Raw genomic sequence first — 27,824 nt, 5'->3', positions numbered from 1 at the left:
TTTAAACAAAATTTTTAGGATCTTTCAAATGTTAGACAGGTTTCTTGGAGAACGACGTGCAAACATCGAGTGGCAATCGTCTGATTTTATACTTGCGAATTCAAGCACTGTGTACGTGTTTATAATATATTTATTTGTATTTGTATTGTAGAGCGTAATGAGCGTTTTTCAATTTCTTAATTAACGTTATCAGTTTATAGTCAAGCCTATACAAATATTGACTAAAGATATTGATAATTAAAGTGTTAAGAGGCTATGAGATGTTTAAGTTATTGTTGACGAAGTAAATACAAAATGTGTTTGCCATTTAAGCTGCTCTTAATGCGGTTAATTAGTAGAATCAATAATAATTCAAAGTGACTGCCGCTTTGTAGCATTTCTACAATCATATGTACGATTCATAAATACGTATACATGTACGTGTATTTAAAGAGCAAAGCTGATCTTGGTTTATTGTACATAACTATTTTAAGAAAGAAAATTTGTAGATTGGATTAATTGAGTTATTTACTTTGGGACCCAGGGCTGACGGGGTTTACCGATTGTATGTGAATTATTACCAAATACCCAAAGTTCATAGGGCTTCGTAGCGTACATAGCAGGGACCTAAACAAGCTCTTGGTGTCATAATTCGTTCTTAAAATATTGCTGAGCACATACGTATGTATTGAGTACGAATCGTAAAACACGACTATGAATGTAGTCATGTGTCTCTATAAAACGTTATCGAGCGGCTTCATCCCGCTGATAAGAGGGGAACGTAAAGGGACAACAAATATTATCTCAACCGAATCTTTACAGTGCCAATTATCAGCGACTCGTGAAAATTGTGTGCGTGTGTGCATATACACACCAACACACACATATATACGTCAGTATCAGCTTTTAATTAGCAAAATGCGAAGCTATTGCCAAACTTTTGGGACACACATACACAGGTTTATGCAAGTAAGCTGTGAATCCGAGAGGCGGATAACTTCTTCACTTACCAATGTTTACCCACTTATAATTGGAATGTCCGTCACAGAAGATTGAATACGTTTGCTGTGCAGCTACATATGCGCGGGTATTGCGCGATTTTATCGCCCGTATCAATTGCTGCGAATGTGTTGGTGAGCCGGTGCCATGGAGAATGCGCTCAGAATCGCTACGCTTGTCGGCTTTGTAATCTTTGTATAGATGCAAAACAACGTTAACGTCTCATAGTGGTTTCGAGTTCTACACCGTTCGCACTCGCAAATAGAACTGCACGGAAACGATCACAAAGCTCGCGGTGAACAGTTTCGGTTCGAAAAAGTTTGCTTTACAGCGATTAGAAGAGTTAATAAATAAATATATTTATGTACTATGTGAAACATTTGTTGTTCTCTATGATTTTTATTAATAATCAAGATAAAAAAGTAATACAAATTTCGAATTATGCCAGGAATCAAAGGACTGACTTCATGTTGAGTGCAATTAATTAGTGCAGTTTCTATAAGAATAACGTGTAATTTGATCCTTACCATTTAATCATCGTTCATATATGTTAGTTACAACCACTGACCCATAGAGTGTAAATTATTTATGTAATTACACATTTGGCTCTAATGTAGTATGTACCCTATTTTATTTGGGAACTGAATTATTTATGTGACTTACTTTGTTTAAGAGTTCAAATAAATTCGACTACATATTGATTTAGCCAGTTTTGGCGTATATTGAGAATGATTTGTATTAACTTTAGTATGTATATATGAGTAAGCAAAACAAGTCCGAATACATACCATTTCGAAATTACGCAAAAATCTCCCTATAAAAATCCCCCTATGAATAACTTCAAAAAATGAGTATCGAATATTTTTTAATTTCTTATGCCCATCTTTTAAGTATATCCTTTTGCGGATGTAGATTTCAAACTTAGGCGCCAGAGACCGATACAAGATCCAGAGTTTATCTCACTTGAACTTCATTTTGAGTCCTTGCTTGTTGTCCAATGAACTTTTAGCGGATCTCATTATAATCTTACTGCTATACTCCACCACAAGACAATTGTGTTGTATATTGATGTCAGGGGAACTTATATAGAACAAAAATGAAAAAATTTAAAATAAAGCCGGGCTTATGTTGGACTATCTAGTATTGACATAATTAAAAAAAAAAATAACTAAACAGTATCGGTCTTGACAAGGCTTTCTCTTCTCTCTTATTTAAAGCTCTGAAAATATTATAATGCTTAAGAATATATGTACAATCTATTTGAATGTCGTAATCGTATCCAAATATATACCTTTAGAATGCGAGTTTCCGTAAAGCCAATGGCCATTCAATGGTTCTTTTATTGTGACATGAAAACACACATGTCCATATTGTATGAAAGAACTTTGTGCTATATCCGTTGTATAGCGATCTAAGGGGCCTTATCTTAACCGTAAAATGTTTCCACAGGTTGGAAACTTTGACGGTCCTACTTAAACACTTGGTAGTCATACCTATTTGCATTCATTTAGAATATTAATTATTCATGACGCAAAAAGAAGCACACATACTATTTAAACAAACGTTTGCATTTTTTATACACATATACACAAATACATATTTATATACAAATGGATGTAGTTACATATGTATGTGTACGAGGTAAATGTTCAATAACACGCCTTAAAAGCTTTAAATTGTACGCCAATAGTTAAACACTTTGACAATATTGAGATGAAAGGAACTCCTGGAATCAAAACATTCTCATTCCTTAACAAAGATTGCGAATGGTGTCATCGATGATATTACACCAATTGACATCATTGCTCATTGCTGTCGGCTGCTGCAGCTTACGTTATTTTATTTATTGATGATTTTCAGTAAGTATTTTAAGGAAATACTGGATATATAACTTTGGCCCGACGTCTGAAAGCACCAGGAGGACAAGGAATAGACCTGCACTGCTGCATACATATTTCCTGTGGAATCTGCATCACAGCGGGCGATGTACTATTCGCACACGCTGTAAAATAGCACCGGTTGACATTTATTTTCTTATGCATGAACGTATGTATATCGATTTTAAAGCTGCAGTTTAGAGCGAATTTCGCGAATGTGCCGTCAATACTTTTCCCGAACCATAAACACATCACTCACAATGTCAATGCAATATCAACCGGCCTATTACGAGATCATTATACTTGTTTCGTTTGAATTCGATTAACGGTGCGTGTCTACGATTGGCATTTAATGCTTTCCATAATTTACCATTTTTACTTTCAAGTCTTATCAAGTGATGATAGATGAATTAATAGACAAATGGGCAAATGGGCAAATGGTAGCTTAAATAAAAATTGTGATATTTTCAGTAAACTTAAGTGAGGGGGTGGATAATGCTTGGGGGCTAATGGGTGGAATCGGAAATTTTCCACGCCTACAAAACACCATCAATCGTAACACTTAAAGTGATATAAGTTACAAAACGAATTACTATTAACCGAACTTGTCTTTTAAAGTACGTAATTTGCCTGATCAGTGCTTATTAAAACGTTATAACTGTTTAACGAACAACATCAAAACCATTCATTATAATTCCAAATAAATTTAGTGAAATATTTTAATGAAATTCATTGATAAATATTGTTTGCAGCATAATTTAGTTTATTTCATTAAAACTATTATAACGATCTTCGCCACTATGTTTGATTTTACTTGTATATGATGATTCAGAACTTCATCTAATAATAAATTTTGTAGTTGCAATACTATGAGAGAATTTGTAGAGGAACTCCGGTTGTCCTAATCCTACCAAAGTATTATTACATAACAGGTGAGAAACACCTATGAGCTTTAGTTGCAATTCAAAATTTATCCCTAAGAATACTTAGATGATCTGTATTCCAGGATTATTGATGGTGCGTAATAAATTTTAATTTCCATATCGAGACATTAAATTTATAAACTGTGTGAATATGCTATAAATTATATACATATCAATTTCAATTTATTAAATTATTATGTTGATTGACACTTAATAGTATATATACAACTTAATAATTTGTGGCTGATAAGATGTAGGTGTACATCAATGTCATACCGTACTAAAATATCAGATTATGAAATATCATTTAGCAAATCAAGTCATAAATAATCTATATACTATGTATGTATATGTACATTGTGAAAGGTGTACGAACGGGTCTACAGCGTGTTAGGAACAAAACGTGTTTTTAAAAGAAGCTTCTAAAAAATCCCTTTTACTTCGATATGTTCTACAAGTATATCTGAAAGCATATGCAAGCATTTGGAAATATGTGAAACACAAGACGCGTTTATTTTTATAAATTATTGTGGTTAGAAATAACATCCAGATTATGCTAATCCGATTTATACGACTGGTTGAATATGCTTCTTTTTATTTTAAGGAAAAGGAGGACTTCTATCGAATTTATCGAATTTCGACATTCTTAAAGTAGTTTTGAAATCAGATTTTAGTGAATTATGATTTGGTGAAATATATACGTCGCAGTGTGCTAAGTTGCTTAAGTCAACTATATTTAATGGACCGAAGACATCAAATTAAGTTTGTTTTGCCATAAGAGGTATACTCAGGTTCTTTCACGAAATCAAACCTTTGTTACAGTTACGCCTTTAAACTTAAAAGCAAATACAATTTTCAGAATTTCGAATATCCGAGTTTGAATTAACTTTTCAATATATCTATCATCGATATACACACATACAAACTAACAAATACAAATAAAGTTAAATATTCATGAGTAAATGTGCGAATTAGTGTACAAAATGTATTCGATATAATTAGCATAGCAATTTACTAAGCACACCGTAAAGCTCTCAAAATGAACGATAGAGAATACAATAAAGTACAATATGAAAATAGAGAACAAGGCAAGCCCCTGCTGCCAAATGGACAAAGCGCACGGCCACCGAGCACCGAAAGTGAAAGCAGTATTCCCTATATGGATAAACTCATCGATTCCAGCATAAGCGACATTTGCAGTGCAACTTCCAGCAATAGCGGCAATGTTGATGAAAGTCGATCAAGCGAAGGTAACATGAAGCGTGGAATCGCTGCAAGGCGAAATCTCAATATGCCAATCGTCATACAGGTAGATGAAAAGGGCAATACATTGAGGGCTGAAGGTGCAGGGGGGTCGCCGGAAGTTTTTCCCAATGTCGAGTCGATAGGTAGGAATTTACGACGAAACTCCATATCCTTACCAATGGGGATCGATGCCATTGATCTCGAAAGTATGCGACTGAAGTATCAAATGCAAGAACAGGATGCCCTCAGCGAAGAGGAAAAGAGCGATAGTGTAAGTATTCATTTATACGCAAATACATATGTATATACAGATATGTATATACAACATCAAAATTTTAAACCGATAAACTATACGGGACACACGCAAATAATGCTACTAGATGCATCATATTTTAATTTAATTACTTACATCAGACATCCAAATGGGAAGTATGAGATGTACTACGTCCTTCTCACAGTTAGATAAATTTTGGGAGTAGGTATGATTGACGTTTGCTCTGCACCTATTCCATTTTCTTTTACCTCTTCTTTGGAGCTTTTATAGTCTTTTATTAAAAGTATATATCAAATGACATTGGGTCGCCTAATAAAAAGAAAGCAAATCAATGAAATTTGTGAGGATAAAGACGATATGCAGGACAAAGTGACTCTTTTACTAATAGTAAAGCGATCTTATCAATCATTAAATTTAAAATACTTAATTTATTTTTTTAAATTGTTAAAGTCAACATAGTACAAAGTTTCTTTTACGATATAATTGTTAAAACTTCTAAGTTCTCGCTTAGTATATTGAGGTATTGATCTTTTGAAAAAACACATTACTTTCGTATGTCATTGCTATAGAGTGAGGAGCTCTCTGTTACTATTCGCATTTTTAAAACGTTTCATCTTTCCATTGGGCCTGTTGTACCATACACATACAAATGGTCGTGTGCTTATTTATAGCAGATATTTAAGCAGGTGCCTTTACACATGACAGGTGTGATCTTTCTCATATTTTCCGTCCATGAATAGTGCCATTGTTGTCTGAAATGGGTTGAAATACTCATGAGAGATAAAAACGTGAAGTATATAAGAATTAATTTATAAAAACGGCGCCCATTAATTTTTATTGAAATATGTTTATGTATTATATCCATTAATAAATACACTTAATAATAAATATGTCGATAACAATATCAATCAAATTGTTTAAATTGAAGATAAATAACTAAGCATTAATTTGTGGTACAACTTCCAGACTTATAGAACGAATATCTTCCCGTGTAGGTCTAGAATTCCTACAGGGTATACTATATTGATATAAAGCATATCCATGTGTTGAATAAATCATTATCATTAAAACAGTGTTGTACCTAGCCAAATCGATTGTGTTTAGTGGTATTAACTTACAAGTAAAATGGGTGTGACATCAACATTTTTTATAATCACATAAATTTAATACTCATGGTTTTTTTGGTATCCTACTCACTATCATATGTTCACGACCCCAGCGACAAGCACTTCATCGTTTGTTAGCACATACATATAAGAATTGTAGTGTTATAAACATTTGATTACAAAGCTTGCATACAAATAATTCTCATTTAGCATTGAGTGTGCACACGGTTTATGACATAGCATACCAAGATCGCCGTTTCGATATGTAGAAACCGTGTCTAGCTGTCCAAAACCAATACAACCTATAATTAAAAGTTGTAAAGTGTTAAGTAGCATTGGGAACGAACGTAAATATGTACATATGTGAATTACAAATGTATTAATTTACATAACACAACTCAATTGCCTGGGTTACTGTTAATAACTGTTAATTTCTTAAATAGTTAATATCTTTCCTCTACCACGTTTAAGCCTACGTTCTTAATTTTAGTTGAATTTGTTTGCAATGTTAAAGGTTTCTTGTACTATATGTATATATGTATGTAGAGAATTCAATATCCTACAAGACTATGAGCTTTGCAATTTTAAATGATGTTTTTTCATTGAGTCATAAAATTCAAAAGAAAAAAACAAAATTGCACTTCAATCCTTAATATCTTTCAAACGGTCAGCTTTACGAAAAAAACAGCAAGAGATCATTTTGTAGAGTATTTTGTAATTTCCTATAATAATTTTTCCAAATACTTGGAAGCGAGATATGCATTTTCTATCTGGAGAACCGTTCTAAGAGGTCTATAAACCAACTTTTCAGAATTTCGAAACGATATATGTATGTAATAATTCTGTGAGCCAATGCGCATGCGTTCGCTTTTTCTTAAAACCGCACAGATTTAAACAAACAAAAACGGTTATTTGAAACTATTATTGTATTATATTCATTGCATAACAGAAACAGTAAGATTTCGAAAAACGAATACAACTAGTATTAACTGTTTAAGAAGCCTAATTTATTACTTCATTCATTCATTGTGTTCCTAATATGCAGACTTTATGAGCCATGCCTAAAACTATGCTATGCTATGCTAAACTATGGGACGTAATGTAGATATATCATTTCGCTTTACTTTAAAGAAAATATTTTAAATAAATAAATAATCAACCAGTTTTAAAGACTTCCGCATGTAAATCATTGGTAATGAAGTAATTGATATCAAAAACCCACGTAAATACATGCAATTGTATATTTTGTTCTTTAACTTACTTGCTTATATCGAAATAATGATTACACCATTTTTGATTTAGCTATACATATAGCAATGATCCGATTTAATATAAAATCTAATATATGCGTAAATATGTAAGTACTTGTACAATATATAGTAATCATGTCAATCTAAATCCTGTAGCTCATCAATAGCTTATACTCAATACGCGTTTACTGTTAGTGACTTTATATAGCACTCATTTATATATATATTCCCAATAATTAATTTCGCTCTCACACTCCGCGCTCGCATTCATGCTCCAGATGGTTTGGACTATTTACTTGGCTTAATATACAATAGTGAACACGCCCTTTAGTATATGGAAGTTCGTTTTGAATTTCGACAGTAGTTTATTAACAGCAATTGACAGAGAATATTGTGCTTTTAACTAGAATTTAATTTTTCAAAATTGATGAGTTCAAAACAACTCTATACATACGTATATTTTGTACATACCATATACAAGTATACAAACATGTGAATATTAAAACTTTTACTTAGAGTCTGTTATTGACAAACGGTTATTTGCTTCTCATGAATTTCGAAAATGGCGAGTTATTTTGCAAACACGATTGGTTATACAGCCAATTGCGACTCCTACTATCCGATTCAACCTGTGACTACTTTGACAACTTTGTACAATAATTTGGATAAGACAGGTGTATGAGTACGCGAAACCTTTACCACCTCACATTGATTTCTAAGTGACCCTAATTAATAATTTTATTTTGCTGTGCGATTAATCAAATCCCTTTGACAGATAAACGATGACAGCTGTGATTCAGTCACCCCGAACGTACCGGAAACGAGTATATCATCAATAAACCAGAATGACGAAGAGAGTGACGATGAGGAGTATGGTGGCGCACGTCGAAAGTATCGGTTCGTATTATCAATGGTATCTACACATACCATACATACATGCAAACATATGTCTAATACAGCGTGAGCTCTTTTAACTGCCGCACTTGTTTGAAGCTTCATTAGGCTGAGCCAACTAAGTTTTAACATTTTCCCGTTACACATTTCTATAGTCACATATATTTTGAATATACGCAACATAATTTTAAGTTTTATCAATTGGTATTCAGTTTTTGTGAACAATGGAATCAAAAAAAGAACTGATAAAAAAGTTACATTTTTAAGGAAAAACAATAGGTGAAATCGTTAAGATTCTGGTGTTAAAAGATCAAAAAAAAAAACCTAATCGCAGTTACACGGTCACAACTTCAAGTCTGTGTGTGAAGTTTCTGGAAGGAAACTGGCTAAGAACCACAGCGTGAGCCGAAAACCATCAGAAACATTATTCATTCCCGGTTTCATTTCAGCAGATATATTGCCCCCTTCTTTTCCGTATTTGAATCCTTTGAATTTTTATATATGGGGATATATGATGGGTAAATTGACAAATGTAAAAAAATTAAAACTGTACCAGTTTAAACGCCGTTTCATTTCAGCAGATATATTGCCATTATATTACAGAATTTGGAACGAAATTCCAGAAGAAGTTGTGCGTGCTGCCTGTACAAGGCGAACGATTTGAATTAGAACTGGTCTATAGTTTAACTAATAAAAAAACAAGTTTTCATGCGAACTTTAACTTTTTTGGAGAAAATTAGGTGCGACAGTTTTTAGTGCCCACGCTGTATATACAAGTATGTACTCGTATGTACGCAGAGATATACTTAATTATTTATCTAGCAATCAGTCATGCATGTCTACAGAATAAAGATAATTGAAATTGGAAAAAACGGTAATAAAAATAGTATATAGACTAAGGGTGAGAATTAGAATACCAAACATCACAAACATGTCACCATAGTGAAGTTACCGAGTTTATTACATTGTGTGTTTTATGATTTTCCATCATTACTTACTTATTCATATATCACCTGCTTCCGATCTGAACTTCATCCCGAGATTACGGAAGCACAATAAATCCAAAATATTTCGACTGTGCAAACATGTTAACGGTTAAACCGATCCTAAGCCCCAAGCCCTGGTGGCATTCATAATAACGCCGCAAACATCGATCGTTAAAATCATAAGCCTAACAAGCTTTTTACAGATTCATTCAGATATTAAGCAATCAGCAAAGCAAATGGCCAATCACCGAAACAATTCGGATTCAGGAAGGCAAGATCCACAACCAAAGCGGTGAGCCTATCAAATACAATACTGGATGATTGTAACCCACGATGTTAAAATAGCCTTCAACTCAGCATCCTGGCATAGTATATTGACTGCAATAAAATCTTCTCGGTGCCTCCTTTCCTGTACAAACTAATATTGGCGACTTTTGCAAAATTGTCTGCTCATTTATATTGTACTATATTGCTATAAGAATCACGACACCTAAAATATTATCTAAACCAGGATTGCGAAATTTTTATTTAACAAATTTTGGATCAAAAATTAAATTTCCATTTTTTAATCCCGATATTGGGATTAACAATTTAAAATATTATTTTTTGATTTGAACGAAGGCGAAAAAGTGTTAATTCTAGAGCAAATTTTTACATTTAGCACTAGGGTATATGCTGAGATTAATATTTTTATTTTTTTCAATCTGGTAGTTGGGATTGTAAATTGTAATTTTAGTTTTTAATCCGATATGTATAATCCCAAATACGGGATTAAAGATTACGTTAATTCAAAATGTCAATTATTTTTTGAATACATTATTTGCAACCTGATCTTAAGCATAAAAATATAGTCGGGTTCCTATTAGAGGATTTGTATGCTGTTTTGTATGCTATTGCAGTTCTATTTCATACTAAATCGGTACAAAATGGATTTGCATTTATTTGCTCGTAGAAGAATTTACGTATTATGACTGGAGCAAAAAATTATTCTAAGTTAGCAAACCAAATATTTGATAGATTGAAAAATGACAGAATAGAGCAAATAATTCTTGAAAAAAAAACTTCAAAACTGTTATTATAAAAGTAAATACATCGAACTGGAACTCCCAATGAGATTTTTCACCGAGTTGTTTCTTTGCCGAAAAAATTTGCAAGATAAAGTTTGTATCTTAAGTTATTGGCTTTTTATTGTCACTCCACGTTATGCCTTTGTACACATATCGAAAAAGTCATACCTAAATATACTTGTAAATCACAATTCAGGCTAATTTTGACTTTGGGAGTGTTTTCTTCCACAAGTGGATAATGGATATACGACCATATGAACATATGTATATGTGTGTATTTATGTGCATATATGTCTAGAGTGTATGCTTTAAGAAATGATTCGTGCTCAGCGCAAACGGTGCGTTTAGCTTAGTTAGGAGAGATATAACAACTCAGTACTCGATTGAATTTACTAGCGATAAGAACGCAAATCTTCGCCAGATTGGCTGATAAAAGGCTAGACCAACGAAAAGCATATGTAAGTTCTTCCTAACCTATTAAGTCTGAAGTTGATTTTTCGTGTAAATACAGTTAAAAGAGGCAAAATAGATAGTTTAGACAATGCTTACTGCATTATATGTATTTACATATGTATTTAGAAAATTGAATACCTATTTACATACTAACATAAGCATTAACGCACAAAGTACTGTGGTATACCATATAGAAGTAAATAGTTGCAACGCACTGCTTACTCTGGAGATAATGTGCGAGAGATGAGAAGATCCAATTATAAACACATTAATATGTATATGTACATATGTGTACGAAATATATGTATGTCTGTACATTTCCGTATAAGCAAAGAAGTCTGTTAATTTCAATTAAGAATGCATTTTCACTTGCATACATACTTATGTATATATGAGTGTAGAGATTATGGAATTAATTTAATTAACATTATGAATTGATTAGTTTGATTATTTAATAACCGGTTTGTTTTAGTAATCATACATACTTATATAAATATATATTTTTGTGTAATATTTCTTATTAATAAATTTAAGGCAATGTTTCTACTATAAGCTAGTGGACTCTAACTCACAAACCCACGACCATAAGTACGATACATATGAAACAAGCATATTTTCATTGCAGTGACCCATTTCGGAGCCGCCGCCGAGCATCTATTGCCCCTCTACCCGCCTTGCGTTTAAATAGTAAGGAGATGCTTGCCAGTGACTTTGACACCCACAGTGTGGCTAGCAACCAAGCGTCCATCACTAGCGTTAATTCATTGGCCAGTTTACTCCGGGAAAAAATGAATGTAAGTTGTGATATATACACAGTATGTTAATACATATATACAAATATGTTAAGTGAAAAGTAGCGAAATATATCACAAACTTATGTACATATGTTTACGTATATCATTTAAGGCATTCCCCCAAATGATTCGCAAAAAGAAACGTGAAACCAAGGACTATAAAATTAAGATTTTTGTCACAATATTATTCTTCATCATTGTCTTCTTGGTAAGAGTTTATGATTCATTATATGAAAATATTTGTTTTTCCTTTTAAAGGAATACAGTTTTAATTAATGGATTCGTAATAATATGTTTATTTCTTATCAAACCAGATTGGATACGCTTATATAACCTATCATCGGGAGATTTTAACTCGTTCCTATTTCGAAAAGATCAAATTCAGCTCGTTGGATCGTACTTTCAGTATTTTAAGTCACGAAGACAAGGAGGTGATAACAGGAAAGTTAGGTCTCTCTATAAGTTCCGACAGCATTCCGTTTTATTGCTTGGAAGACCAACGTAAACATGATGGTAGTGTTTGTCTGGAATGGAATGGCATAGCTCGGCTGTATATGAGTTTCCAAAATATGAATGTATTCCGTTGCTATAATATCCAGTGGCAAGCGTTGGGTTCGGGAATTTACCCAACCGATTGTTATGAGTTGAAAAGAGATAACGGATTATGGTTTGGTGGAAGCTTTACAAAGGGCATGGAATGGTCCTTAAGCTCAACAAACTTTGACTATGCACCTTTCGGTAGTGGTGACGGTAAGGTCCATCAGTTCGGTAACGGAGTAAAACGTTATTTCATAAATTCGATTGGTGTGGCAATGCAGGTGGACGATCGCACACCTCTGCACATATCTGTCAATCAAACAGAAAATAGATTATGCTTTCGTGCGCGAAATGATAATTTCACCTTCGTCAATCATCTAACGGAATATCCAGAGCTTACGTATAAAATTTGCACTACCGAAGACATGCGTAGTCTACATATGCTGATGACACAACAGAGTCTGTGGGATGGTCTAAAGGAATCTGATATCTACTCTCTGCATTCAATGATTGAAGAACCCGTATGGAAAATACCGTTTCAAAGTGAAGTGACATCGATTAACGAAACAACTATATACAATTATTCAGAAGATGTTATAGCGATGGGTTTTATGCGTTTGGGTCATATTTTAGTAAATGAATTCTGGCAAAGAAATATTGGAGATTTTGTTGTTGATCAAGAACGTTTTCCCACACTCAAGGACACTATTGAAGTACTCCATCGACGAGGTTTTAAAGTTGTTTTCACAATTCAGCCCTTTATCAGTACAGATAGTCCGAATTTCAAAGACGCCGTTAAAAACAAATTGCTTATCTATGAGCGGCACTCGGATAGAAGTATACCCGCGCTAACACGTTATAAGAGTTCATCCAGTGCCGGAGTATTGGATATAACAAACAACGCTTCAATACCATGGTTGCGGAATAAATTGGAAAGGCTAAAGGAAGAGTACCAAGTGGACAATTTTTACTTGGATCTTGGTACGAGCTATAATCTACCCCATTATTATCAGTGTCGAACGACTCTGGACAACCCCGATATGTACGCCAAAATCTTTACAAGTAGCTTGGAAAGTGTTGGCTTTATTGGTGTATCCAGCGCAAGTGCTGTCCCGAAGCCACCAACCTTCCTCAGCACGCCACCCATAAATTCTTCGTGGGAAGGTTTGCGTGAATTGTTAACCGTTGTTTTGAACAATGGTATAAACGGCTATCCATTTGTTTTACCGGGTGCTATTGGTGGCGACTATTATCTTAATCGCACTTTAAACAAAATGGCGTCGTTTTACTCTCTGGGCCAACCAGAACTCGTCGACAGAGATCTTTTCATTCGTTGGATGCAATTAATGACTTTTATGCCGTCGATGCAATTTAGCCATTTACCATCCGAATATAAAAGTGATTACATAACTGATCAGGCTAAGGAATTGATGTCCATTCGACAGAAAACTGTTATACCGTTATTGAAGAAATATTTAAGCGAGTCAATGAACGAAGGATTACCATTAGTCCGACCACTTTGGATGTTAGATCCTCATGACCCGGCTTGCTTACTTGTAAATGACGAATTCTCAATAGGGGAGGAATTGATCGTGGCTCCAATATTGGAAAAAAATTCGGATGAACGAGAAGGTAAAACTCATTTCATTTACGCTCTCTATTATATAATACATACTTGTATAAGCTCATATTTTAAGATTTTTTTTACTTCTATTTGTAGTTTACTTACCACAAGGTGTATGGAAGGACGGAATTGACGGTTCATTACGGAAAGGCAGTCGTTGGATGCACAATTACAAAGTGCCCAAAGATAAAATAGCCCATTTCGTTAAAATGCCAGACAACACAAGATTTTGAATCACAAATGTATCAATACGATAACACTCCTAAGCCTTAGCAGTAACACTTCCGTGTTGGAAACGTGCCTTAAAAAACAAGTCAACCATGTACGAGTAGATAATATCGCGCAAGCACATTGCACGCTTAAGATGTTCTTTGAACTAAGGAAATATATCCCATCTTCCACCGTCGCTAGAAATAATAACAAAGTCAAATAGATTATTTTGTTATTTCCACTATAAACTTGAGCTTCCTTACATAAATCCATATTTGGTCTATCAATAAATTGGATGTAAACTTACAGTATTTAATTTAAATTTTAAGTATAAATGATAGAGTTCAATAAATTACTATACAATTTTATTGTTGTGAAAAAAATTATGTAAGTACAAGAAAGTTATCACGAGTTATTACAACGATTTTTGAAAACCTACAAACACATCTTTGTTAAAAGTAAACATCAATAATTTTATAAACAATATAAATCTATTTACTATATTTATATAATTGCATGTAATTAACTTGTTCGGCGGAAGTTGTGAATACTAATTTACTAATACTTTATAGGTTTTGCATTTGCAAAACAACATTTTCTATATTATTGCTTACTTTACACTTCGGTAAATTATGCCTGCAGGGTTCTGTGCTCGGAGGTTTTAATGCAATATTGCAGCGGTCATCCTCGACAACAACTTCATTTTGATCCAAACACATGACAGTGCGACGCCGTGCAGGCGCCAAGTCGTCTGACCATTTGCAAGTAACTGGACAGTATTGCCACGGACCCGTCCACCAATGGGCCGGACATTGATGTCTATTGCAAACTCGTATACGGCGCGATGGCCTCTTGCTTTGCGCAAAAGTCCAACAATATTCGGCACTAGGTGTCCCTAAATGGAATAAGGCGCGACAATGAATTCAAAAATTTATTTAAAAAACTACACCTTCCATACATTCTCCATCTGCATAGCATTGTGCTATTCTATATTGCACTCCGCCTCCACAACTGCTGGTACAATCGGTCCAATCACTCAACTTCCATGAATACCGTACTCCTTGCGAGTTATTTAGCGCGGGCAAGGCAAATTCATAAAAAATGCTGGTATTCAATCCGTCCCCACGAATTATTGCCTGACAATTTATAATATTGTAATTAGTAATTGTTTACAAAAATAAAGAACATAAGAAAATTTTAAAAAGAAAAATGAACCAAATGATCGCCGTAAATCAAACAATAATCTGAGCGATGTTAATGCGAAGAATTCGGTAATTATAATAGAAGCTTGGTACTACATCATACTGCATTAAGCGAAGCATACTCTCCCTTATAAACCTTAGAACTACCAGAATAATCATAAATCCGTAAAACAAAACGACTAAAATGTTAAATCCGTTAAAAAATCATACAAAATTAATTAATTGGAAAATGTGCTTAGCACTGCCTGTCTAGTGAAAATTCCATACCTCGCAGATATTTAGACCAATTCGGTACAAATCATTGTCCTCTCTGGTGCATTTCATTTGAGAGATCGAACTACAGCCTGTAGATAAGGTAACACTGATTATTTGTTAGAATGCAACCCTTTTGTTATTGTGTGTTAGCGAATATAAAAGTTAAAAATATAAGTGTAAAATTAATTTTAAATCGAAGAAATACGCACCATTTTAATACCGAATTCGGGGGATGTTATTCTAAAATTTACTCAATGACATTTCTTACTTTTTACTATGAGCGTTTATCTAATTTTGAGTTTTAATTTAAATGCCGATTGAGTTATAGCGCTATAGCGCTGTATTTTTCGAAAAACAGGCTATATCTTCAATGGTCACACAGGTATTGCTTAATAAATTCGTCTCTTGACCTTAACATTTTTGAAATTTTAAACTTATTTCATGTTTGTCGCGTTAATTTATGATTTTAAAAGCAAATATGACACATTTTGTTTTTTTTTACGGAAACTTACATGTACTGTTATAGCATTTTCAATCGGTTGAGGTATTTTTATGATCTCTTGCCCATCTACTCGATCATATAAACTCTCCGTTCCTGCGATTCTGAACTCTCCTGGCATAGATATAAGTCCATCACCATTGAGGTAAAAATAACTACTATTCGCCATTGAAAGGCCGAGAAATATTTTCGAAGTGCTTATTTCTTTTATTATAATTTGTCGGGCTTTCGTGGGAATTGTTACAATCTCTACGTACCCATCAGTTATATTAAAGTTCTGCTCAAATACGTCCTGAAATATTTTAATTTTTACAAATGCATTTTTTCAAAGGGACTTCATACTTTCCATTTCATTACTTACTCACTTTTATCAATTTACATCGATCGCTCTTTCCACCACACACTCCACATTGATCTTCTCGCATGTTGGAGTCCAAAACCCAATCACATCCGACTTTCTAAATCAATTCATATGTTTTTGTTCATTGACCTTTGAAAATATATGTTCCATTATGTTGCCTCACCTTACATATTCCATCGATGCACATATTGTTGGTGCCAACACCACAAGGCGTCCCATCCTTCACTGTGTCTCCCCAATTTGCAATGATGGTATCGTCAACATCAGTGCACAGCAGCTTACAAGGATTTTCTGCAAACACCAAAATAGACATTTATCTATTCATTTCTACAAACAGGAGAAGGGAGTTTTCTAAATTCCGACTACTTACTATTATCGAAGAATGGTAACCATTTGTACATTGAGCCTTGGTAGTACACATTGTCATATTTGGAACATTGGTGAGCCCGAAAACTGACTTCACCCACCGGACATGGTTGATGATTACATATCTTATACCTGCAAATACTGTATATGTACAATAGAACACCTAATGTCCAAGTAAACGACGAACCTTTTTCTTTCACCAATGCAAAAGAGACCGCCATTCGTGGGCACCGGATTGTTGCATTCACGTTTTTGTGTTGACACACCTCCGCCACATGTTCTCGAACAATCGCTCCACTTAGACCATGCCCCCCAACTGCCATTAATAGGGTGAGCTTGTTCATTTGGTATACACTTTCCGTTATGACATCCCTATAAAATAAAATAAATAAATATAAAAAAATATCACAGACACACACAATATCTTCAATTAATGGATAACCTTTCCATCACCACAACTTGTTCCCGGCGCTGTAGGACGCAAGTTTGTTATGCATTCGCCATTGACTCTGCACCACAATGTTGAGCAAATTTCATCCATAGATGTGCACGACGATGCATTGACGTCGGCTTCCGTTAGATTAAACTGTAGACGACATTGCGTTTCGACATCGAATAGTACTCCTGGAGGTAAGGCTGGATAAACATATTTTCGTTTGGGAGTGGGTGCATCATCTAGACAGTCGCCGAAACCTTGACTGTAAATCCAAATGTAGTGGTATTAATACGAATAAATGAACAGTGAATAAAATCCGAAGGCTACACACGTACTCGAGGAATTGTGTAATATACTTCCGGCTACAATTCGACCAGGAAACTTGTAAAGTATCTGCGCCAAAAGTCGGTGTCATTATGTGAACTATTGAACCTACTCGAGGATGGCAGCCAGTTTTCGCTGTATCGTGGAACATGCCGAAACTACGATAGATGGTAAACAGGTAAGCATAAAGTCTTATTAGAATTTATATGTACAAATACTTTTTACTTATACTCAAGTTATAAATTTTCTATCCGTCTTATAAATGAATAAGAGTAAAATTATACCATACTGATCCTGTCGGAATAATAATAATAAGATATGGGATTTCACCTAAAGAGGTATTGCATTTTAAACAGTTTTCAACATATCCGCTATTTGGGCATTTCGTTCCGATTTCACCCATATTTACATATCGGTCCATATAGCTCGTACGGTTTGTAAGATATGAACATTAACTCTATTATTTTGAAAACTTTCAACCCACAGACTAATACGATCCCTTGTACTAAATTACAGAGTTGTGTACTAAGTTGGAGCTTAGTTATAGCAGTTTATAAGTTTTCGTTTAACGGCAAATGTGGGCGGGGCAATGGTTTGATTCGCCCATCTTCAATACCAACCTCCTTGGGTGTCAAGGAATACGTGTACCAAGTTTCATCGCGATATCTCAATGTTTACTCAAGTTTCGGCTGCACGGACGGACGGACAGACAGTCACCTGAAATTCAACTCGTCTCACCACCCTGATCATTTATGTATTATTAGTGCGCACTAAGTTCCCGCTGTCTGTCAATAGATGGCTCCATCAGTTAGTGGTGATCTATTTTGATATATCCAAAATGTGATAAACTTTTCCTAGACATTTGAAAAAGAAACTGCGTTTCTACATTAGTGACTTTGTTTATGTGGATGTGCTGCCACGTAATTGGTTTTGTCGTTTCAAAGACGGGGATTTCGATCTTAAACACCATCGAAGACGGTGAATCGGAGACGTTGCTCGATGAGGATCTATGTCAAACGCAAGAATAGTTTGTTTCAGCATTGGGAGTCACCCGCCAAGCCATTTCAAAGCGACTGCATGTGCTGTAAAAAACAAAGCTGCCGATTATTATTCGTTCCACTCGATAACAGATGGTCTGGCTCAGAAGCAGTTCCACTCACAAGACGGAACCAAAAATAGCTTGATTCTTGGATAGCATCACAAGATGAACAGTTTTACCGTAAGGTGTTCGAGATTTGTCAGAAAGATGGGCATTACTTCGAATAATTTATTTGTAACTATTTCCTTACAATAAAATTGCATTTCCATAAAAAAAACCGCTAAAACTTACATAGTTGCGCACCAATATATACATACATACATATGTATGTACATATATCTTGTGACTTATCTATCTCGATTCATTTTAGGTGATACAAACAACCGTTGAGGTGAACAAAACTATAATTCTGTTTGCAAAAAAATAATAATAATAATAGTTTTATCAAAATCAACTTTAACGTACTTGTGTCCCAATTCATGTGCAATCGTATGCGAAAGCATGATGCCATTGTCTTCGTTAACGCTACACGATTGCTTCGGCTTACACATACCACCCACATTGGCCAAACCGAGGGTCCTAGAAATTTACAAAAACATAAACAAAATCTAGTAAGCAAGCCAAACGCAAACGTTACCCAATCAACTTTAACATCTTACTCACATGCAGTTGTTGCCGCAAATATTCGTGCGCGTTATAAGTATCGCAACATCATGATGATATGGATCATTTTCATTGGCCGTATTCAATTTGTGCTGCCATCTGGTGTGGTGGTAAACGAACATTTTTTTATTGCATAAGTAAATTATTATAAAACTATTACAAATACCAACAACAATACACTAAGTACATCTGGAAACCTATATAGACGTGTGCCTTCATAAGTATATATTTGGGTTCCTTTAAAAAACCATCAGGTAAAGAAACCTTTAATTCCAAATTACAATATTTTGTTCGTAAACAACAATTAAAAACCAATAGAAATTAGAACTACATGAATATGATGGCATTGACGATTTTAAAGTGGTACATGTGCGATTCAAACAATCGTTTTCTAATGACTCACCTACAAAATTTATCCAAATTCTTTTGCGCATTTTGCGTAAGATTTAAATCGGGATGAGCTTCATGCTCCTCAAACAAAATAATTTTGACGACAACAATTTCAATTAAATTGCCTATGCTGGGGTCTTTGTAAAGCGCCGATACCATATTCATTATAGTGAGTATATATGTCTCCAGTTTGCTATGAAATGCGACCATGGTTGCATCCGCCACTATCAGCGCTTCTACATGACGTGGACTGCTAATGGAACGTTTTCTGCGATTCACGTCCTTCGTATTTACAATGTTTTTGTCAATATTGATTCTCTCATCGTCTGTGGTAACAGTACGACTTTGCAACGTGGAATCAAACGGAAAATTGGTGCCACCGACTGTATTAATGTCATCTGAAGCTGTCTCATATTTGAATTTAATTCGTGAAGACTGATTCAACTTCCTAGGATATCTTCCTTGTATGCATTGTATTGAATGTTGGTGATGGCGATGGTATGAGCGGAATGAATATTTGTGTCTTAACTTTCGACCGCCTTGAATTTTAACCTTGGAAGATGTACATATATTCGTTCATATAGGGGGTTCACAATTATGTTTATTGTTAGGTAGAAATTTAAAATAATGTTATATTGGAGTAATATTGTTTTAAACATAAATTCAGCCTAAATATCGAATTGTTCTTTAAATGAAATATATACATATGTATAATTGTTTACAATTGGATTGTTCATACTTTCCCATGCGCTTGCCATTCTAGACGTGTCCCACTATATCTTTTCGGTTCCTTAGTACCGCAGTTGCTAATCAATTCTTCTCGCTGTTTATAGTTTGCGTAGTGCTTCTGAAAAGTGCAATTAACTACTCAACAATCTCTCTTGTATTAAATTCATTGTTAAGCAGATGCGGTTTATTTCATAATGAAGTAGTACATACGAGTATACTTATACATTACACACTTTTTTTCGTTTTACCTTTGGTTTCAAAGACGATCTTTGAAATAAAACATGAGGATGCCCATTTGAATTGTCAGCTGGATCGTTCTTCGAAGGCTCAATATAGTATTCATGACGTTTCGTCTTTATATGACCAACCTAGTATTTTAAATAAAATACAATTAATTTAATGAAATGTATTCTTCACGGAAATTTTTTCGACTGTTTTTAAATCATGTCTCATATAAGAAAATTTTTAATTTTAATTTTTGATTTAAAATTGTCACTTTTTCAAAAATACATATTCGACAAACTTATATCAGTAGTACTTAGATTTAGACTCCATTAAAACTAAAAAAGTCCTTTTTAAAAAAGCAGCTACATTTATGAATAGCCTTTACTCTTCAGCGAAAAGGAGATCAATAATATATGCAAATATGATATGTAATGTTGTTTATTGTCGAGTTAAACTCACCAATCCTTCACAAGTTGATATCGCCACATTAGAGTCCTCGTGTCCACGTACTTTTCCATGAAAATGACAGTCAGTGTTTGGAACAGCCGTCTGACGCGTACGAATATCGCGCCGATGCCTCTCGATTATCAAGCTCGGTGCAAGAAAATAAGTATGAGGTCTACATTTATGATGATAATCACCAATATGCAATGTTATGCAGATATATTATATCGATAAATGTATTATATGTAAAACAAGTTAAATATTGAATAAATTAATTATTTGAATTCTCACTCTAAATCAAGATGCATGGTTCCGTTATCCATATCCAACCGGTAATGAATTTTACTGAGAGTTTTAGCAATATTTCGCCGGCGTCGGCTATGTTCATGATGATAATTCTGATCATGTCGATACGCCAAATCGAAAGTTAAAAAACTGCCGTTTTCATTCACTCGTTTTGGAATAACAATTGTGCCCGATTTTAACTCGTCGGAATGCAGACCTAATCGCATTAAAAATTACGTAAATATTTACAAGGTATTAGTGACATTCGCAAAGAAGAAATTAAGAAGGGCATTAAATCAACATAATTAGAACGAAAACAAGATACATTCAGATGTAAGGATACATACCGTATAAATGATCGGCTGTCGCGGGTCCGTAAATACACAACCATTGTAGAATTGAAGGTACAATATAGATGAACAGCTCCATTCTAATTGTGGAAAAATTGTATCTATCGGTTCATCGATTTCATAACGACAATTGAACATAAGTGTTTTTTACGTTAGGGTTCCTTATTATTAACACAAATGGATATTTATTTCAACCACTTTAACCGTTATCAATAAAATCTTGAACTTTGCTAATTAACTTAAACATGGCAATGTGTGCATCACTTAAAACTTCATCAACTGCAACATGTTCTAAGAATTCTTAATAGCACTGAGGATACAACTGAAATATTATATATCAAAATAAAGTCAATACTCCTTTACCCATGTCAATGTCCATAACATTACAATTTCATGTTTATATTTTTTCTTAACCGTTGCTTGTAAAACACAAAATCAATCGAGATAGATACATAATATCATATACTGAAATGATAAGGCCGGGCATAATTGATTTATGGTCCATCTGTCTATCTGTCCGTACATTTGTATGTGTAAGCGATATGCCAAGTGATATGTTCATGATATTTTCTGCATGCTCTCTAACTCCACAAATGGAACGGTTAAAAACTCATTAGAAAGCGGGGTCACACTTACTTTTAAGCAATCTTTAGCTCACAGTATGATCTGTTGTACCAAATTACAGCTTTGTGTCTTAATTTAGTGCTAAGTTATGGCAGTTTATAAGTTTTCGCTTAACGACACTTTGTAGACAAAGGACCGGATTCCGCCCATTTGCAATAAGTAACACATGTACCAATTTTCATTAAGACATCTTAACATAACTTTTAGTCCTTTTTTTACTTTTATTGTTTGCACAGCGGACAGACAGACAGTCACTCGGACTTAAACTCGTCTCATCATCCTGATATTTATATATGTATATAGTATAACCCCATATCTATTTCGATTAGTTTTAGGTGATGCAAACAAAACTATTATACTTTCTGTTTTAACATGTTGCGAGAGAATAATTAATTCATATGTACATATGGGCAAATGTGGAAAAAACCGTTGCATTATCGCTTATGAGCATCAGCATGATTGAGAATTTTTTCAATATACTAGTATGTATTTCTGCACCAGAAAATTAAAGTTTGAGTTTCATTCTTCTTGTCTTAACAATACATACGAAGCTAACTGTCTAAACATTTTTAAGGGTTTCAACTACGACATAGTATGTTTAAATGTGTGTCTCTATTTCATCTATTGTTATCGTGTTTAAACTTACAACCCGTTATATGGCAGATGGATATGAGTATAGACTTATAACTGATTTCAACAAATTTTGATAGTTAGCTGTATGTACATATGTATGTATATCAAGCGCGTCATGGGCTTATTGTTTCCCACAGTACACTGAGCAAACGAACTCGTGAAAACAGGCTCAACTTGCTCATTCTCATACTTATTTTTCGAGATTGCATATAAATCAATAGTTTTCGATCTTACCTTAACAGACATCAACTAATAATTTAAGTTTGAGAATAATATCAATGTTTGTTTAGAATATATCATACAATAAAACAATTAAAAATGAATAGTCAACAAACGTCAGTAAAAGTGGGTAATACATCAAATAAGCACATCACCTTTAAAGAATAATCCTCATATTATGACATGCAATGCTTCACAGTAAATGCTCCCACATTTGCATTTGGCACCTGCCGTATACATACACTTAAAGTCTGACGCCAACGCTCAGTTCTGTTGGCCCCCGCATATTCGAACGAGCGCTGCAATCATCTTTGTCTGCTTTGGTTTTTAATGCTTAAGCCGGCCAGAAATTCGATTTGAAGATGATGCAAATTTGGATTTGCTAAATCAAAATCATATTTATTAGTTAAAGCGATATCATTTTCGACTAATGGCGGAGAGCTAATTTCCAAACATAAGTTCTTCTCTGCTTAGATCTATTTTTATTATTGGTATTATTTAAAGGGAAGATTTAGTGGAAATTTTTAAAAACTTTTTTTCGCATATTTCCATAGTATATATCTAAAAAATTTAAATACTAACATTTAAAATGAATATTTCCAATATTTTTTGAGTTACAGCTGTCTAAAATGGTATATTAAAATCAATAAATTTATTTTTGAACTCGTTTTTCTCATAACTATACATATTTTTAAAATTAGAAGTTGTAACTTGAAGACAAATCATCTGATCGCTTTTGTTTTTCTGCTTATTTTGAGTTTGTTTCTCTCTGACAATCTTTCGTTTGTATGAAAAATGTAATTTTTGAGCAAAATTTGACATTTTATCAAATTCTGCCATTTGGTTAATTTTAATAAAATCTCGGCAGCAGGGAAACACTTTCTTTAGATACTTCGGAGATAGCGAATAACTCGCTAAAATTTTCTATATATTTAATAATCGTATATAATATAAATACATATATTTTCGAAATTTTTAAACATTGCATTCAGTCTTCTTTAAAAAAAATAACCAAAAATCATAATTTTTTAGGCGATCGCACTACAATATCTTCAATAACCCTTTTAGGCTTCGCTCGAAAATCGTTAGTTGACGCTAAATTAATGAATTGTTATGAATTCATAATATATATGTCTTTTTATTCGTTTTTAATTCATAGTTTATGTACGTATGGGTGTATATAGGTAATGCAATACCACATTGTTTAACTGCGGACGAAAAACAACTTTTTAATTTTAATTCACTCTTTCGTTACGTTTTCGTTATGCTTCAGGCAGCTATAGTATTTACTATGTACATACGTATGGTATATAAGTATTATAAATATACTGATATGCTCATTCATACGCTCAATAGATTTTGTGAATGAAGTACACAAAGTGTACTATAGTAATGTAACAATATGGACCGACCATGTGCGTTTTAAATATACCCATGCGGAAATGCACTATTACAAAATGATCTAAACTTATTAGTTCGTTTTCATGCTCTTTTTTCTTGCAATCAACTGGTGAAATTAACATTGTAATATCCTTGCACTGAAAGTTTGTATATGTTTTCTGATTCAGAACTAGTACGAAGTAGGCAAAGTGACATAGCCAAAACTGGCAATAGCCATCTCAATAAATTTGTGATAGGCTCAAAGCGCTTTTTTCTAGTATATAGAAGTTTTTTTAGGTACCACAACGGACCAGCGTTCCAAGCTGTCCAAATGAGATCCCTGTTAGGATCGACATCTTAACCTTACCTAAATAAAATCTTCCGTCTGTTGTGTTTTGGATGATGAGACAAATTGATTTCCGAATGTCAAACCGGAAAAATTAAATAAAAATCAAAATATCTCGATGAAACTTGGAGGTTCCATCCATACTGGATTTAATACTAATATTGTAGTATGGTTATTAAATACAACATAATATTTATCTGCATGCCCTGCTTCATCATTCTGTATCGAACTTGAAACTGAAAAACAAAACATGTCGAAGTAGAAACCAATACCTACTTTCCGAATATTTTTCATATCACCTCTATTCCTTTTTAAACTTATCCAATAAGGAGTGCTTTTGAGTTGTAATACTAATAATTAAATAAATTTCGGTTTAACAGCCTTAGTTCAGATTGTCTCCGATTTCTTCAGATAAAAGAAAAATTAATAAAAACCCTTCCGCCGCAATTCTACTCCTACGACTTGTCACCCCTTTATATGTAATGTGTGGTAATTTTAAATATTTTTTAAACTTTAGTTATTTCCCAAACTTTATACGAAAAGTTCTTAATTTGTTCTCATTTTTCTTACTTTGATGAATTTATATGAATACTTGTACATATGTATGTACATACAAATATATTTTTTATTTAGAAGGGATTGACCCCAGTCACATACTGACACAAAAAAATACGCTCAAACAGTGTCGTACGCACATGCATACTTACATGCACACATACTTATAATAATATATAAAATGTGTTCATATATGTACTTGGCTTTCTCAACATTTTTTATATGACGTGTTTATACTGATTCACTTTGGATTTTCGCTAACAACGCTCTTGCCTTCTACTTCCCGGACATTACATTTAACATTGCTTCAGCAAATTTCAGTTTCAATTTAATGCACAAATGATAGGAAAAATAAATAATTCGGTGTAAAGTTTAAAATTTATGACTGAGTTCTGTATTGCTTTAACCGACGGTCACTGTCACTGTCACTGTCACTCTCATTTATACCGTCGCGACGACGCTTGCGTCCAATCTCGATAATTTTCATCGGGATCCAATATCGTACTGAGTTAAAATAGACAGAAGTGCCTAATTTAAAGCATTCAAAAAGTTATGTATGTATGGTTACTCAAAACAAACATAAATACGTATACAAAGGGGAGAACAAGCGATCGAGACAGAGCGCACGATCGTGCTCCGCTCCCAACAATCGAGTAAATACAATTTGCCGGTTTCTTTACTATTTTATCCACAGTGTTCCAAAGAGCGCAAATAATATACAAGTATTCATGGCGCCTCCGACGCTGGCCAACCTCTACATACATATGTGCTTACTTGTATATGGTATATGGTATATGAATATGCGATATTGTATATATTTTGTAAATACTTCCACATATTCAATACTATACTCTTAAGTACATGTTTATTAATCCCATCAAAACATGGCTTCAATTCTTATAGAGGGGTTCATTTTCAGGTGCTAACAAAACTTTATACTAAACAAGTTCGGGTGTAACTGAACTAGAACAATAAATATCATTCATGTCCACTTAAATTCATTACAATATTAAACCTATTGATCAATATAAACAGTGTCAAGCTAAGCAGATTAGGCAAAATCACTATATTGTATAGGTACATTGGGGCTAGGGCTAGGTCTGTGCTAATTTTATTTTCTTTTTTATTCGACAACAAGTCCCTAAGCTATTGGGGATTATCTTTACTGTGAAATTGAATGCTTCTGACGTGTTTCTTTAGTGAGTTATCGCACTTTTAATAGTTTTCAACATAACCGTTATATGAGGAGTACGTGTGATTTTTATGCGATTTCACACTGTATGATGAAATTCTACAGGCAATTGTTTCTAGCAAGTTTGGTTGATATACGTCCATTAAATCTATTAGGGAGAGGAGTTACGTCCACTTTCTAAAAAATATTTTAAACTACAGATGGCAAGGATACCTACCATGCTCTATATAAAATTTCATTATTCTAGCTTGATTTATGGCTTAGTTATGCAATGTTATAGCTTTATATTTACGACATTTTTCGGGCGTATCAAAGGTCCGATTTCGCCCATGCGGAGGACAGACAGAAATTCGCTTCAACTCGTCTCGCCATCCTTATCACTGTTATAAATACAAATATAAATTATATAACATAAATTTATTTTAATTATTTTTAAGTGTTATGAATAACTGATAGGTGAACAAATTCAGACAGATGCTGAATTTAAGTGAAATATGTATAGGCTGTTTTTTAGAGCTAATATTTATGTTCAGTTTACTTATACGAGGTACCATCCAACAAATGTTTAAAACCTGTCGAACTTTAGCTCCAGAACTTAACGGGTACGTATAATATATAACCAAAATTGGTTTTAATATGGAGTAACCTTTTTGCTTTCCACCCTTTGGTTACTTAATCGTATCAAGATACGGGTCCGTCCATCGGCCACCTAGGTCATGTATTTATCCTCCTTTAGTTTTCTTTTTGTGATAAACCCTCTACGTATTGCTGACACCCTTGCATGCATTCATAAAACTTATACTTCAACGAACATATTTACGAGTTAAAAACAGGGTGTATGATATTCAATTTAGTTTTATTAATGCGGCGAATATTTTATATACATAAATTAAATATTTTGCGATCGTGGCAACCAAACATACTTAGAAAAAGACAAAAAAGCTAACATTATTTTAATTTTTGTTTAGTAAATTACATATATAAAACTATAAACTGAAATTTCAAGAATGCTACAGATATTTAAAGTCTTCAATTTTAACTTTTTTAAATGCAATAATCATTTTTTTCAAAATCTATAAGTGCACTTAA

At 33.7% G+C, this 27,824-nt stretch overlaps 2 protein-coding genes across 20 annotated transcripts; one reads left to right on the top strand and one right to left on the bottom strand.

Moving 5' to 3' along the window:
- Positions 1-1,185: 1,185 nt before the first annotated feature.
- On the top strand, positions 1,186-14,524 carry LOC106614630 (myogenesis-regulating glycosidase). Of its 9 annotated transcripts, none has more exons than XM_014230455.3 (7): positions 1,186-1,320; positions 4,781-5,294; positions 8,429-8,550; positions 11,679-11,847; positions 11,960-12,055; positions 12,162-14,016; positions 14,105-14,524. In XM_014230455.3, the coding sequence occupies exons 2-7, from the start codon at positions 4,818-4,820 to the stop codon at positions 14,239-14,241; spliced, it is 2,856 nt and encodes a 951-aa protein (XP_014085930.2). In that variant the 5' UTR covers positions 1,186-1,320; positions 4,781-4,817; the 3' UTR covers positions 14,242-14,524. The 9 variants fall into 9 exon arrangements, with proteins under 9 accessions (XP_014085930.2, XP_014085928.2, XP_036221093.2 ...); XM_014230453.3 differs by having other exon boundaries at positions 1,188-1,286; positions 4,638-5,294; XM_036365200.2 differs by having other exon boundaries at positions 1,191-1,320; positions 4,638-5,294.
- Positions 5,706-26,056, bottom strand: AdamTS-B (ADAM metallopeptidase with thrombospondin type 1 motif B). 11 transcript variants are annotated; one of them, XM_070110773.1, is made up of 19 exons: positions 25,696-26,055; positions 21,784-22,108; positions 21,443-21,653; positions 21,167-21,326; positions 20,731-20,850; positions 20,493-20,600; positions 19,767-20,305; positions 19,364-19,462; positions 19,166-19,279; positions 17,673-17,819; positions 17,344-17,599; positions 17,089-17,273; positions 16,906-17,042; positions 16,699-16,826; positions 16,540-16,632; positions 16,188-16,466; positions 15,177-15,354; positions 14,833-15,113; positions 5,706-6,049 (listed from the first exon to the last, which is right to left on the bottom strand). In XM_070110773.1, the coding sequence occupies exons 2-19, from the start codon at positions 21,863-21,865 to the stop codon at positions 5,990-5,992; spliced, it is 3,177 nt and encodes a 1,058-aa protein (XP_069966874.1). In that variant the 5' UTR covers positions 21,866-22,108; positions 25,696-26,055; the 3' UTR covers positions 5,706-5,989. The 11 variants fall into 11 exon arrangements, 10 of the variants coding, with proteins under 10 accessions (XP_069966874.1, XP_014085927.2, XP_069966876.1 ...); XM_014230452.3 differs by having other exon boundaries at positions 16,906-17,033; XM_070110775.1 differs by having other exon boundaries at positions 21,784-21,947.
- Between the last annotated feature and the right edge of the window lie 1,768 nt (positions 26,057-27,824).

The sequence above is a fragment of the Bactrocera oleae genome, chromosome 5, assembly GCF_042242935.1.
Source record: "Bactrocera oleae isolate idBacOlea1 chromosome 5, idBacOlea1, whole genome shotgun sequence".
Taxonomy (NCBI): domain Eukaryota; kingdom Metazoa; phylum Arthropoda; class Insecta; order Diptera; family Tephritidae; genus Bactrocera; species Bactrocera oleae.
Note: the sequence above shows the minus strand (reverse complement) of the source record. Positions and strands in the feature narration are given on the sequence as shown.

What these genes read in the sequence shown, in the direction of transcription:
- AdamTS-B (XM_070110773.1), bottom strand. Translation starts at nt 21,865, where the DNA reads ATGGAGCTGTTCATCTATATTGTACCTTCAATTCTACAATGGTTGTGT. An exon ending in ACCATGCATCTTGATTTAGA is followed by an intron (nt 21,327 to 21,442) that starts GTGAGAATTCAA and finishes TCATAAATGTAG; the next exon opens with ACCTCATACTTATTTTCTTG. An exon ending in TGCATTGGTGAAAGAAAAAG is followed by an intron (nt 17,043 to 17,088) that starts GTTCGTCGTTTA and finishes GTACATATACAG; the next exon opens with TATTTGCAGGTATAAGATAT.
- LOC106614630 (XM_014230455.3), top strand. Translation starts at nt 4,818, where the DNA reads ATGAACGATAGAGAATACAATAAAGTACAATATGAAAATAGAGAACAA. An exon ending in TCTTCATCATTGTCTTCTTG is followed by an intron (nt 12,056 to 12,161) that starts GTAAGAGTTTAT and finishes TTATCAAACCAG; the next exon opens with ATTGGATACGCTTATATAAC. An exon ending in AAATTCGGATGAACGAGAAG is followed by an intron (nt 14,017 to 14,104) that starts GTAAAACTCATT and finishes TTCTATTTGTAG; the next exon opens with TTTACTTACCACAAGGTGTA.